The 15,119-nt window shown below is 41.7% G+C and overlaps 1 protein-coding gene across 8 annotated transcripts in view; it reads right to left on the minus strand.

Moving 5' to 3' along the window:
* The window catches only part of SPIRE1 (spire type actin nucleation factor 1), a 196,318-nt gene that overhangs the window by 54,836 nt on the left and 126,363 nt on the right, over window positions 1–15,119 (minus strand). For all 8 annotated transcript variants that reach the window (XM_017852884.1, XM_017852882.1, XM_017852878.1 and 5 more), the window contains 2 exons: window positions 11,237–11,314; window positions 5,278–5,442 (listed from right to left, as the gene is read on the minus strand). In XM_017852884.1, coding sequence (XP_017708373.1) covers window positions 5,278–5,442; window positions 11,237–11,314 — 243 coding nt within the window. The remainder of the gene's footprint in view (window positions 1–5,277; window positions 5,443–11,236; window positions 11,315–15,119) is intronic.

Genomic DNA, 15,119 nt, shown 5'->3' on the forward strand with positions numbered 1-15,119 from the left:
TAACTGCAACCGCTGCCTCCTGGGTTCAGGCAATTCTCTTGCCTCAGCCTCCTGAGTAGCTGGGACTACAGGCACGCGCCACCATACCCAGCACTTTTTGTATTTTTAATAGAGACGGGGTTTCACCATGTTGGCCAGGATGGTCTCAATCTCTTGATGGTGTGTTCCACCCGCCTTGGCCTCCCAAAGTGTTGGGATTACAGGCGTGAGCCCTTGTGCCTGGCCCAGACTTATTTTAAAAGCCTTTTAGGCCAGGTGTGGTGGCTCATGCCTATAATCCTAGCACTTTGGAAGGCTGAGGCGAGAGGACTGCTCGAGCCCAGGAGTTCAAGACCAGTCTGGGCAACATAGCAAGACCCTGCCTCTACAAAATTAAAAGAAACTGCCATGCGTGGTGGTGCACACTTGTAGTCCCAGCTACTCAGGAAGCTGAGATGGGTGGATTGCTTGAGCTGGGGAGGTTAAGGCTGTGGTGAGCCGTGATCATGCCACTGCACTCCAGCCCAGGCAATAGAATGAGGCCCTATCCAATCAATCAATAAATGTCTTTTATTTACCACAGGAGAAATATAATTATTTATGCTAGCAAATATTTTCCATTTTGGATGCACAGTTCTTTGTCATTCTGTCTATCACACACCATTACTTCCCTAAGCCTCATCTAGGGTGCTTGTAACATACAGATTCCCAGACTAGCTGAGAACTGTTAAATCAGCAACTTCGAAAGGAATCTATAATTCTTAGTATCAAACAGGTTGACTACTATTCAGCACAAATATTTCCTCTGATAAAAAGGAAGACTCTTGCAGTGTAAAACTGCTAAAACTAAGAAAACAAAAGCAAGACAGATTTAGCAATATCAAAGATGACAGGTAAAATACATTAATGATAAATAGAAATGTTAATGATCTACTAGGACTTATTTTAACAATGATATGAATTTTTGAACAATTCCTTTGGATAAGGAGGAAAATCAACTGAGATTAACATTAGGTGCTCCCCCTATCAGAGAGGACAAAGTTCAAATAAGTACACACTTTTGAGAAAGATAACATTACCCAGTATTGGCAATAGGAATGGTCTTGCAAAACTAGTAAAAATGTAAATTGGTACAACCCTTCTGGAGAGAAATTTTGCAAAATATTAAGTACTAAAATTTAAAACATACATTATAAAAAAGCAATAAAATGTGCATTATATTTGATCTATTCATCTCACCAATAAAAATTTAAGCCACAGGGATAACTGAGTAAGATGTTTGCATTTGGATGTTCATCATAATACGGATTAAAACAATGAAAACTGGAAACCACCAAATATCTATTAATAGGGGGCTGGGTACGCAAGCCACGGCACACACATACCAGGAAATACCCCGTGTTGGTGGGTGCGGTGGCTCACGCCTGTAATCCCAGCACTTTGGGAGGCTGAGGTGGGTGGATCACCTGAGATCAGGAGTTCAAGACCAGCGTGGCCAACCTGGTGAAACCTCGTCTCTACTAAAAATACAAAAAGTAGCTGGGCGTGGTGGCAGGCACCCGTAATCCCAGCTTCTCAGGAGGCTGAGGCAGCAGAATGACTTGAACCCAGGAGGCGGAGGTTGCAGTGAGCAAAGATCACACCATTGCACTCCAGCCTGGGCGACAGAGCGAGACACCGTCTCAAAAAAAAAAAAAGAAAAAGAAAAAAAAAGAAAATGCCCTGTGTGTTCCTCCAGATGCTATCTTTCATCTTCTTTTAAACACTGCTTAAAAGAAACTTGCCGGGCGCGGTGGCTCAAGCCTGTAATCCCAGCACTTTGGGAGGCCGACACAGGCGGATCACGAGGTCAGGAGATGGAGACCATTCTGGCTAATACGGTGAAACCCCGTCTCTACTAAAAAATACAAAAAACTAGCCAGGCGAGGTGTTGGGCGCCTGTAGTCCCAGCTACTCCCGAGGCTGAGGGAGGAGAATGGCGTGAACCCGGGAGGCGGAGCTTGCTTTGAGCTGAGATCCGGCCACTGCGCTCCGACTCCGTCTCAAAAAAAAAGAAAAAAAAAAAAAGAAACTCATACTGTTTGCTCACTGTCACCATTGCTTCACTTACTACCATAAAACCTGGTTTCTCTTACTTTAATAAAAGGATCAAACAATTTCTACGTTGCTAAATCTGTTAACCATTTCACAGTGCTCATCCGACCTCTCTGAAACACCACCTGCTCTTTGCAGCTGCGCCTCCACCTCCCCTGTCTTTCCAGCCTTCTCTCTGGCTATGCCTTGTCGGTCTTCACTCTGCCAGATTCCTCTACTTCAGCCCAAGGCCGCATGGGTTCTGTCCTGAGTCATCTTTTCTTCTCACCTTTCCAGTTTCCTGCATTCTGTTCTGTCCTCTAATGATGGCAAGTTGTTTTTGTTGTTCTCATGTTTCCTGGTCTTTGTGTATGTTGGGGTTTTTTCCCCCTACTTAGTTGCTTCCCTACAGGTTATCAGTGGCTCCCAAAATACTGGAAGCTTTCAGAGAACAGAGACTGTAATACATCCTTCCAGAGTCAGAATAAGGTCTAGCACATAAAAAGTCCTTAACAAATATTTGTTAAATTAAAATAAAATTAACAAATACAAACAGCTAGCACAGATTTTTAAATGTTTAAAAGCATGAAATAAATGTAGATGTTAAAAATGAAAGAGTATTTTCTTTCAGTCAAATTGGTCAGCCACAAAGGACACCCATTTGTACAAGGATGTGAAGCAACGGGCAAAACTATTCTGTTATAAATCATCATCATCACAGTATTTCTGAGGGCAACTGGGGAATATGTACATAGCACAGAGCACTGGGGTCAGAGAGAATGAGGCTGACCCTCAGCTGTACCTTGTAACCAGCTGTCTGAACTTGGAAAGTTACTACTGAGCATCTTTAAATTTCAGTTTTCTCATCTGTAAATCAGATTTGATGAAAAGTAAATAAATATAATATTTAGTTGAAATGTTTAGCTTATTAAAATTAACGAGCAGCTCAAATAGCCACTTAACTATCAAACCAAATGACATGGCTGCGCATGGTGGCTCATGCCTATAATCCCAGCACTTTGGGAGGCCGAGGTGGGCAGATCACCTAAGGTCAGGAGTTTGAGACCAGCCTGGGCAACATGGTGAAGTCCCTTCTCTACTAAAAATACAAAAATTAGCCAGGCATGGTTGTACGTGCCTGTAATCCCAGCTACTTGGGAGGCTGAGGCACGAGAATCACTTGAACCTGGGAGGCGGAGGTTGCAGTGAGCCAAGGTCACGCCACCGCACTTCAGCCTGGGCAAAAAGAGTGAGACTGTCTCAAAAATAAAAAACAAAAAACCAAGTGATGTTTCATAAGAACCTTCTAACATAAAATAACTTTGATTAAATTTCCTAAAAAATGTGGATAGAATTCATTAATCCATCCCATAACTATTTATTGAGCACAGTATTCAGTATTTGGTTGCATGTCAGGCCCATGTTCTTGTCAAAGGGGATAAACAGTGAGAATAACTAAGTTCTTGTCTTTGTGAGGGAGACAGACAATAAATCTGGAAATATATGGCAATGTCTGCTAGTGAAACACGAGAGTAAAGAGATGGAGAAGACTTTTCCAATGAGGGAAAACTTGAGCACAGGCCTGAAAAGTAAAGAGGCAAATTATGTGGCTACGTGGGAGAGCAGAGTTCCTGACAGAAGGAATATCCAAGGCAAAGGCTGTGTTACAGGAGCACACTAGGCACTGCTGAGACACTGGCAGAGACCAGGGTGGCTAACAAGAAGAACCCTGCAGGGAAGCACAGCAGAAGATGAGGTCTGAGAGGTAACCTGGATCCAGCCGTGTGGGCTGTGCCGGCCACGGTAAGGACATGGAATTTCTTCCAAGTGTGATGAAAAGCCAGTGGAAGGTTCTGAGTAGAGCAATGACATGACCATATTTTTTACTTAAGAAGCCTACTTGGTTGTTTTTGGGAAAAACAGATTGAAAGGGGCAAGGGTGAAAGCAGGAAGGCCACTTAGAGGTTACTGTCACAGTCTGATGAATTAGAGATGATGGTGGCTTGGAATAGAAGATATTTTGGCCACGTGCCATGGCTCATGCCTATAATCCCAGCACTTTGGGAGGCGGAGGCAGGTGGATTACTTGAGCTCAGTCAGGAATTTGAGACCAGCTTGGGCAACATGGCGAAACTCTGTCTCTACAAAAAATACAAAAAACACTAGCTGGGTGTGGTGGCACACACCTGTGGTCCCAGCTACTCAGGAGGCTGAGGTGGGAGGATCACTGGAACCTGGGAAGTTGAGGCTACAATGAAGCTGTGATCGTGCCACTGCACTTTAGCCTGGGTGACAGAGCAAGACCCTGTCTCAAAAAAAAAAAAAATCTCTCAAGTGGAGATGGAGAGAAGTGGTCAGAATCAGGATATATTTTAAAGGGAGAGCTGTCAGAATTTGCTAATGAACTAGATGTTCCACATCTAGGAACTTAAGGATTTCATGGTGGACATTTAAAAAGACTTACATACAAGGATACCCAAGATATGTTGCTTATAAAGGGACACAAGGTGATTTGTTTAATAAACTCCAGAATAGCTATAAGCTAGAAAAGATACAGCCATTTAGAAATAATGTTGAATATATAATGACATGGAAAAAATAATCACGATATGTTAAGCAAAACAACCAGTAATAAAACAAAACATTCTATATGAACTCAGTATGCCCAAATAAAGTGCATAGAAACAAGGCTAAAGGTTATTGATCAACATGTTAACAAAATTTCTCTCTGGGTTATGGAATTATATGTTCGTAACTTTCCTTCTTTAAGCTTAATATGCTTTCCAAATTTTCTACAATGATCAAGTATTACTTGTATAAAATAAATAAATTTTAAAATTTAATATTAAAATTATTTTCAACAAATGCAATTATGGATGAATAACCATTTGAGTCCATTAATAGTTTTTTGTTTTTCTTTTCTGAGACAGGGTCTCACTCTGTCACCCAGGCTGGAGTGCAGTGGCTCGATCTTGGGTCGCTGCAACCTCCACCTTCTGGGATCCAGCAATTCTCCTGCCTCAGCCTCCCAAGTAGCTGGAACTACAGGCGTGCACCACCACGCCCAACTAATTTTTGTATTTTTTGGTAGAGACGGGGATTCACCATGTTGGTCAGGCTGGTCTTGAACTCCTGACCTCAGGTGATCCACCCACCTCGACCTCCCAAAATGCTGGGATTACAGGAGTGAGGTACCACGCCCCGCCTGACAGTTTGGTTACTTACCATCACTTTTCGCAAGGTGTATCTTTTGCAGCGAATGTCATCCATTAGCATCTCATAAGGGGTGAGCTGATATTCAATGGGCAAAGGGTTGTACTGTCGCTCTTGGACCTTCTTGAGTTTTACCCCATTCCTCAAATCCCTCATCACCTGTACCCAGAATCGTGCCTGAAAGAACCAAGGATAGAGAGACATCAACGAATAAAAGTACTAGTTTCTTCTAAACAGTTAGTCATACAGAATAAATGAAGAGCCTGGATTACAAAACAACGAGTAAACCAACCAAAAACTATTTTAAAAATTAGATTTTGGGTACTAAAAGACGGGTGGAAAGAAAGTAGAGAATCCACAGGCTCTACCTGCCGAGGCACATGGCTTTAAACCTAAGCTCCACCACTGTGGTAGGCTTCACTAAGGGCTCAGGTTCTTCATGCTTTCCTGCGTCTATGCTGTTATGTGACTCTGCTCACTAAAGGAGATGATATTTCCCACACCCTGACTTTGGGTTTGGCTATATGATTTGCTTGGCCACTGGAAGAGTGGTGGGTGTGATAAGACCAAGGGCTTCAAAAGCGTATGTACAATGGGCTTGTCCCTTGTGTTTCTATTGTGGCCATGAGAATGTCAAGCCTGGGTTAGTCTGTGGTCCCAGGATAGATGAGATACCTGTAAAGTAGAGCTACCATAGGGGATCTGGAGACCCATGAGCTAGTAAGTGCTTTTGCTTTATGCGGCTGTGATTTTGTAGTGGTTAGTTACACAGTATTACTGTGACCACAGCTGACTGACATACAGCCACTTGCCAGCTATTTGACATGGAGCAAGTTGCTGCACCTTTCTGAGCCGTAGTTTCCTTATCAATAAAAGAAGTGGTACTTTATTACTTGTTGAGAATATCAGAATCAGTGGATGGTGCTCTGTACATAGAAAATACTAAAAAAGGCTGGGTGCAATGGGTCACGCCTGTAATCCCAGCACTTTGGGAGGCCAAGGCAGGTGGATCACCTGAGGTCAGGAGTTCGAGATCAGCCTGACCAATATGGTGAAACTGTCTCTACTAAAAGTACAAAAAATAGCTGGGTGTGGTGGTGTGTGCCTATAATCGCAGCCACTCAGGAGGCTGAGGCAGGAGAACTGCCTGAACCCAGGAGTAGAGGTTGCAGTGAGCCCAGATGGCACCACTGCACTTCAGCCTGGGCAACAGAGTGAGACTCTGTCTCAAATAAATAAGTAAATAAATAAAATAAAATAAAAAACATAAAATAATACAAAATCTATTTATATTTATCTTATTATACTTTAAGTCTTTTGTTCTCCTGCCTATAATGTGCCAAAGTCTCTACCTGAGTGAAGTCCATCACAATATTTAGCTAAAAACCTGTAACTCGTTAAAATTAACAAGTGACATGGCTGAGCGCAGTGGCTCATCCCAGCACTTTGGGAGGCTGAGGCGGGCGGATCATGAGGTCAGGAGATTAAGACCATCCTGGCTAATACGGTGAAACCCCATCTCTACTAAAAATACAAAAAATTAGCCAGGTGTGGTGGCATGTGCCAGCTACTCAGGAGGCTGAGGCAGAAGAATCGCTTGAACCTGGGAGGCGGAGGTTGTAGTGAGCCGAGATAGCGTCACTGCACTCCAGCCTGACGACAGAGTGAGATTCCATCTCAAAAAAAAAAAAAATTGACATAATAGTTACTTAAATCTATTTACTGTAAAATCAAGTGATATATTTCATAAGAATCTTCTATGTAAAATAACTGATTAAATTTCTCAAAACATCCTCAATAATGATTCATAATTAAAAAAAAAAAGTTGGGTTTGGACAATGATAAACTACCAAAAAATATAAAAGCGTACCCTTTCCCATCCTCTTATTCCAAAAGGATTTGAGGTACTTATGGTGTACCATTAGATACCTCCTAAAATATTCATATTTAAAAAGATTCTTTGATTCTGCCATTAAAGATATTCTAAAATAATATCCCTAAAATATCCGTATTTCTCTCTTGGGAATGCTTTTGTCCCAATTTCCACACTTCTCTTACTCATTCCTTTAAGATGCAGTCCAAATATTGTCTCATCTTTTAAAAGTCTCCCTTTGGGCTTTAAATTAGGGGACAGGGGACAGTTACCCACATTAGAAGTTTTTGCTATAATTTATAAAAGGATTCAAACACACTTTGTTCTTTTTTGTTTTTGTTTTGAGATGGAGTCTTGCTCTTGTCGCCCCATGTTGGAGTGCAATGGTGTGATCTTGGCTCACTGTAATTTATGCCTCCTGGGTTCAAGTGTTTCTCTTGCAAAGACTCAGTCTCCTGAGTAGCTGGGATTACAGGCGCCTGCCACTACACCAAGCTAATTTTTTGTATTTTCAGTAGACACAGGTTTCGTCATGTTGGCCAGGCTGGTGTTGAACTCCTGACCTCAAGTGATTCACCCGCCTTGGCCTCCCAAAGTGCTGAGATTATAGGCATGAGCCACTATGCCTGGCCCATACTTTGTTATGTAGTCGGTTTTGTGTGTATAATTGTTTAGTTAAAAAATCTTACATACTACTTTTCAGAAATTAAAGTCGCAGTTATTATATAAAATAACAGATAACTGTCATCATATGCATTCCTGGAGATTATCATTTATCCCTTATCCCATTAGGAAGATTCTGAAACTAGAATCTGCTACTAAAGACATTCTAATTCTCTCTCAACTCTTTGCTCTTTTCATTCTAATCTTTCTAGGTAATTCACTTAGTGGTCTTGTGAGGAGGAAGTTGGTGATCTACACAAATATAACTCCCTCTGGAGTTAGTGCTTCTCTTGTCAGGGATGACACTAGTTTTCAAATGAAGGTGGCTTACAGTAAGAAATTAAATTTTTACTTTAAGTTGATACTAGCTGTTTGCTAACTTCTGAACACTGGAAGTTATTTATCTGGTTTCAACGACTGGAAAACCAATTTAAAATTTATTGGCCAAGACGATATACACCTAGAACGACACTATCCAAGTATTCTACATAAAGGAAAATCAATAATCAATTTTATTCTAAAATGACAAATAATACCAGCTTTTAAGACAACGTAGGCAAGTATTTTTTGTTTTGTCTTGAAAGTTCCAAATAGATTGAAGATATCTATCAATAAATTAAGAATATTGCAAACAAGAAACAACCCCAATGACCAGCAACAGATGAATAAACTGCGATACATCCACACAATGGAATACTTCTCAATACTCTATGGATACAGACAACACGGATGAAATCTCAAAACAGTTATGAAGAGTGAGAGAAGCCAAACCAAAACCAGTACATACCAGCTGGGAGCGGAGGCTCACGCCTGTAATCCCAGCACTTTGGGAGGCCAAGGTGGGTGCATCACGGGTCAGGAGTACGACACCAGCCTGACCAACATGGTGAAACCCCGTCTCTACTAAAAATACAAAAATTAGCTGGGCGTGGTGGTGTGCACCTGTAGTCCCAGCTACTCAGGAGGCTGAGGCAGGAGAATTGTTTGATCCCAAATGGTGGAGGTTGCAATGAGCCGAGATTACGCCACTGCACTCCAGCCTGGGCGACAGAGAGAGACTCCATCTAAAAAAATAAAACTAAACCCCCAAAACAGTACATACCATATGATTACATTTATATAAAATTCTAGAAAGTGCAAACTAATCTATAGTCACAGAAAGCACACGACTAGTTGCCTGGAAACTGGGGAGGAGGGAGGCAGGAGGTAGGATTATAAAAAGGTATGAAGAAACGTTGGGTGTGATAAATAGGCTCATTATTTTGATTGTGGTGATGGTTTCATGGGTGAATATATATATATGTACAAAACATATGCCAAAATTTATTAAGTTACGCATTTTACATATGTGCAGCTTACTGTATATCTATCGTATCTCAATACAACAGTTAGAAAATAATGTGACAAACAATTAAAACCTATTAGGTCAAAAGCAACCCATTCATATGATAGTGGCATGATTTATCTGGCATTCTTAACCTAAAAAGTCAGAATCCTAAAATGTGCCTTCCTCCTGATACCTGGACTTCAACAATCTTTTTTGTTTTTTGAGACGGAGTCTCCCTCTGTCGCCCAGGCTGGAGTGCAGTGGTACGATCTCAGCTCACCTCAACCTCCCCCTCCAAGTTCAAGCTATTCTCCTGTTTCAGCCTCCCAAGTAGGTGGGATTACAGGTGCGCACCACCATGCCCGGCTAATTTTTGTCTTTTTTAGTAGACATGGCTGGCCACGTTGGCTAGGCTTGTCTCGAACTCCTGACCTCAAGTGATCCGCCCACCTCAGCCTCCCAAAGTGCTGGGATTACAGGCGTGAGCCACCATGCCTGGCCTTGGACTTCCACAATCTAACACACTCTGCAACATTCACTGTTCTGTCCCCACGGCTGTCATGCCTACCAACTCTAAGTTTATGTGAGAGCAGAGATTTTTGGAGTCACTAGGATTTAGTACTATGCCTGAAAAACTGTAGATACTCAAAGTGTGTCACGTGAATAAACCACATTATCTGTTTTACAAATCTGTCTTCTGTTTAGGACTGAGTTTTACTGGGAGAGAGACTCCATATTGTTTATTCTGCATTCCCAGGGTCCTCATCCAGATAACTGTTCACTGGATAAATAAATGTACAACGCCGTTAGTTTCACACTTAATCCTGAAAACATAGCTTAAACTTTATACATAAGAATATGTTAAGGCAGGGGTTTGCAACCCCCAGTCCACTGACTGGTACTGGTCTGTGGCCTGTCAGGAACTGAGCTGCACAGCGAGTGGTGGATGAGCAAGCATTATGCCTGAGCTCTGTCTCCTGTAAGATCAGCAGTGGCATTAGATTCTCAAAGGAGCACAAACCCTATTGTGAACTGCACACGTGAGGGATCTAGGCTGTATGCTCCTTATGAGAATCTAATGCCTGATGATCTGAGGTGGAACAGTTTCATCTTGAAACCACCCCTCCACCCCCAATCCTTGAAATTGTCTTCCACAAAACCAGTCTCTGGTACCAAAAAGGTTGGGGACCACCGTGTTAAGGTATTAACATAAATAGAAATATTGATCTTTTAAAACACTAAAACTCTCAGAGACATTGGGGGTGGTTTTAATAAAACCAGAAAGCTTTTTAAAATGGGGAATAGATATTTCCTCAAATGTAAGACTAAGCATTCATATTTATATATCAATTCATACTACAGTCCTTAATAAAGAGCATTTTTAATTTTGTTTGAGAGGGTCTCACTCTGTTGACCAGGCTGGAGGGCAGTGGTGTGATCATAGTTAACCTCAGCCTCAACCTCCTGGGCTCAAGTGATCCTTCTAACTCAGCCTCCCAAGTAGCTGGGACCACAGGCACATGTCACCAGCCTGGTTAATTTTTTTATTATTACCATTTTAATAATAATAAAATCCTCCCATTTTAGTGATAGGGTCTCACTATGTTGTTCAGGCTAGTCTTGAATTCCTAAGCTCCAGCAATCTTCCTGCCTTGGCCTCCCCAAGTGCTGGGATTACAGGTGTGAGCTACCATGCCTGGCCAATAAGTAGCATTTTAAAAAAACATTATACAGGCTGGGCACAGTGGCTCATGCCTGTAATCCCAGCACTTTGGGAGGCCAAAGTGGGAGGATCCCATGAGGTCAGGAGTTTGAGACCAGCCTGGCCAACATGGTGAAACCCTATCTCTTCTAAAAATACAAAATTAGCCAGGCGTGGTGGTACATGCCTGAAGTCTCAGCTACTTGGGAGGCTGAGGCAGGAGAATCACTTGAACCCAGGAGGCGGGGGCTGCAGTACCCGGGAGGCGGGGGTTGCAGTGAGCCGAGACTGCACCATCGCACTGCAGCTTGAGCAACAGAATGAGACCCTGTCTCAAAAAAAAAAAATATATATATATACTATTTCTTAGACAGTAAACACATCAGAAAGCATTTCCAGCTCTTACCCAGTCAGCGTTTTTCAGCTCTTCCAAGTCTGTGCTAGATTCATCACTCTTTTCCATTTCTTGAATCTTCTTAAGATTCTACAGGTTAAAATAAAACAGGCATAAAAATTTCATTAACTTACCTTCTCAAATTAAAATTCCTAACACATATCTTCAGATAAGACATATATTCAAGTGTCAGTGAAGGAAACAGTATAGAATCTATTGCTTTGTAAACTCTAGAGCCAATTAAAATGGAACCCTGAGGATCCATTTTACTGAGGATGGACTGAGATTGCTCAGGTCTTGCCAACCCAACTTTTTTTTTTTTTTTTTTTTTTTTTAACGTAAGCTCTCTTCTTTTCATCTCTACTACAAGTTCCTTACTCTAAACACCATCATATTTTGCCTGGGCTTCTAAAGCAATCTGATCCCGGATGCTCTCCTCTCCTCACCCCATGGCTGGTCTCTGTTATTGTCTACTTTCATTCTTCCTTCAGATATCAGACTCAACAGAATCACCGATTCTTCAGAGAAGACTTCCCTTCCTCCCTGAGTACGTCAAAATCCTCCTATTTTAAAATTTTATAGCACCATTATACCTCTATAGCTCTTATCAACATTGTAATTTTACACATATTAGTGCCTTCCCTCTAGACTTCATGAGGCAGAACCCCATCTTCAGAGGCCACATCAGCACTGGCACTTGCTGATGTTCAATATGTATTTATCAAGTAATTTGATAAGTAAATTTTAATTGATAAAAATGCCTCAAACTGCATCAATTCAACACTTGCAACTTTAAGAAAATCTTGGTTGCTAAAATATATTCACATATTAATTCTAAGTTTATGGTACACCAATTCTACTTACAGTAATTCAACCCTAATATATTTACTTTTTGCTGAGCTATGTGCCTGCTTGCACTAAAACTGAGTTTGTAAAAAATTTTCCCCTAACCCCCACATTGATCAAGACTGTTTAAATGCACTGTTTGAAATCTAGCTTGACTGATATGAAAATAATGAATACTTAACTTGAATTATTTATTTATTTATTAATTTAATTTATTTATTTGAGATGGAGTTTTGCTCTTGTTGCCCAGGCTGGTGTGCAATGGTGCAATCTCGGCTCACTACAACTTCTACCTCCCGGTTCAACCGATTCTCCTGCCTCAGCCTCCTGAGTAGCTGGGAGTACAGACATGCACCATCACGCCTAGCTAATTTTGTATTTTTAGTGCAGACAGGGTTTCTCCATGCTGGTCAGGCTTGTCTCGAACTCCTGACCTCAGGTGATCTGCCCGCCTCGGCCTCCCAAAGAGCTGGGATAACAGGCATGAGCCACCATTCCTGGTCTGAAATATTAATTTTAAAAATTTATTTATTTATTTATTTTTAGAGACAAGGTCTTCCTCTGTTGTTCAGGCTGGAGTGCACTGATGCAATTACAGTTCATTGCAGCCTCAAATTCCTGGGGCTCCGGTAATCCTCCCAGTTTAGCATCCCAAGTAACTGAGACTACAGGTATGCACCCCAATGGCTGGATAATTTTTGTATTTTCTTCAGATAGGGTTTCACTATATTGCCTGGGCTGGTGTCAAACTCCTTGGCTTGCGATCCCCCTGCCTCAGCCTCCCAAAGTACTCGGATTATAGGCTTGAGTCACCACACCTTACCTCATCTCCTACTATTTCTTCCCACTACAGCCTTAGGGTATTTACACTAGCTGCCACCTTCTTCCTAGAATGCTTTACATCTCAAATATCCAGATTGAATCACCTCACATCTGTTACACACTTGCGCAAACGTCACCTTCTCAACGGGGTCTATCTTGACCAAATTCCAAGCCCCCTCCCCAGCTACTAGCAATTACTCTAGCCTACCTCTTTTCCCGTATCTCCTCCTACCTTTTAGTGGTCTATAGGATGGATTTATTTCATATGTTTATAGTCTACCACCTCCTGCTGGATTCAGACTTTAGGAAAGAAGGATTTTTTTTTTTTTTTTTTTTTTTTGTATTTTGTTCACTGATGGGATTCACAAATCTCCAAAATAGTGCCTTGCACAGAATAGGTGCTTACTAAATATTTCTTCATTAAGCAGACTAAGACACTTTCAACCATGCATGTTTAAATACTTAAACCTATTTAATAGCCCTTACCAGGCCAACTTTAATAAGAGGAAGCTCAGTAAGAGGGAGTAATATTCAGAGAAAAATCTATGCTCTCCTCGAAATTCGGAATCCCCTAGGGAAGCTGGGGAGAAGTATCTTCTCTGCCACACACAAACACACGCTCTGCATTTTAGGAAAATAAATCTTCAACCCAGGCTCACATTACATTTAAGTGTCTCATTCAGTCAATAGGTGGATGAATAAAATATACTGTATTACTGTTTACCCAGGAGCTTATAAACCATAAAAATATGAAAAAAGCTGAAATCATGAATAAACTCATCTTTATAGGCCTATACTGTTTTTTGTATGTGTGAGTTTTTTTTTTTTTTTTTTAATTCCAGACCAGGTGCAGTGACTCACGCCTATGATCCCTATATTTGGGGAAGCTGAGGCAGGAGGACTGCTTGAGGCCAGGACGTGAAGACCAACCTGGGCAACATAGTAAGACCGTATCTCTCCAAAAAACCAAAAAATTAGCCAGGCATGATGGTGCTTGCTTGTAGTCTCAGCTACTCAGGAGGCTGAGGTGGGAGAATCACTTCAGCCTGGGAGGTTGCGGCTACAAGTGAGCTAAGATCACACCACTGCACTCCCACCTGGGCAACAGAGAGAAACCCTGTCTCAAAAAAATAAAATAAAACAAAATATTAATAAAACAACAGACAAACACGACACATTTTCCTGGAATTAATGTAATGAAAGCTGCAGTAAGCTGCCCTCTGTTTCAGGAACAGCGTGCTCTTCCACTAGTGGCTAGAGATGTCTGCTAAAGGCTCACTACTTAACCCTCCTCAGGAACCGCCCTTGGCCAAAGGAAGCTGCTTTGTCAAAGTTACATCCTCCCTAGAGTAACCCGCATCCAGTCACTGGTCTGTGAGGAAGTACACAGATCAGGCCTCCTTGCTTCAATCTGGGACATCTCTGAAGAACCACTCCCAGCTGCTGAGCTTCCTGTGGGATCGGCTGAGGCCTCTGCTGCATCTGCATCACATTTCAACATTTCTCTCTGCTCAATCCTGCTTTCCTTACCCCTTATAGGTGTTCCCAAAAGCATGCCCAGTAAAACCTCCTGAATTCAAATTTTACCCCTAGGAGTCCCCCAAGGAAATCCTAGGGGAACTTAATCCACAGCATGGAACATTAAAAAAATATTACAACAGACATCTCAGACAAAACTTACATTAATTTCAAAGGTAAAATCCACTATTTCAAAGACATTTTAACTTGTACTAGATTATATATCCTTCAGTGGACAGCATTCATTTTGTCAAGAAACCCTTCCTGCTCCTTCCTCTGATAAAGATCCTTCTGTTGAGAAACGCATCCCATACGGTTTGAGCAGAGCTGACCCAGTACCTCACCTCCTATTTACAAGCTTAAGAACATGACCCAGACCAGCCAGCACAGCCTATCTTCTGGCCACTGTGACTGGTTACTAAGTGGGTATATGATCCCAAATCTTCCTCTAAGACTTTTTTGCCCTAATTAACAGAAAAGATTTCCTGCTAGAGTTGCTAAATTGGTAGAGTGTGAGAATAGGGCTGTAGACGGTAGTAAGAGACTGTCCTGGAAAGGGCTGGAGAGGGAAGGGAGGGAGCATGCCAGCCCTAATGACAGTTTTTGAGATTCTGGATCCAACTATGCCTAAAACTAGCTGTACCCTTAGACTTCCCGATTACGTGAGCCAATATATCTCTCCCCTACTCTGCCCATGCTTATTTGAGTG

This window comes from Rhinopithecus bieti, unplaced genomic scaffold (assembly GCF_001698545.2).
Source record: "Rhinopithecus bieti isolate Rb0 unplaced genomic scaffold, ASM169854v2 scaffold_35884, whole genome shotgun sequence".
NCBI classification, from domain to species: Eukaryota; Metazoa; Chordata; class Mammalia; order Primates; family Cercopithecidae; genus Rhinopithecus; species Rhinopithecus bieti.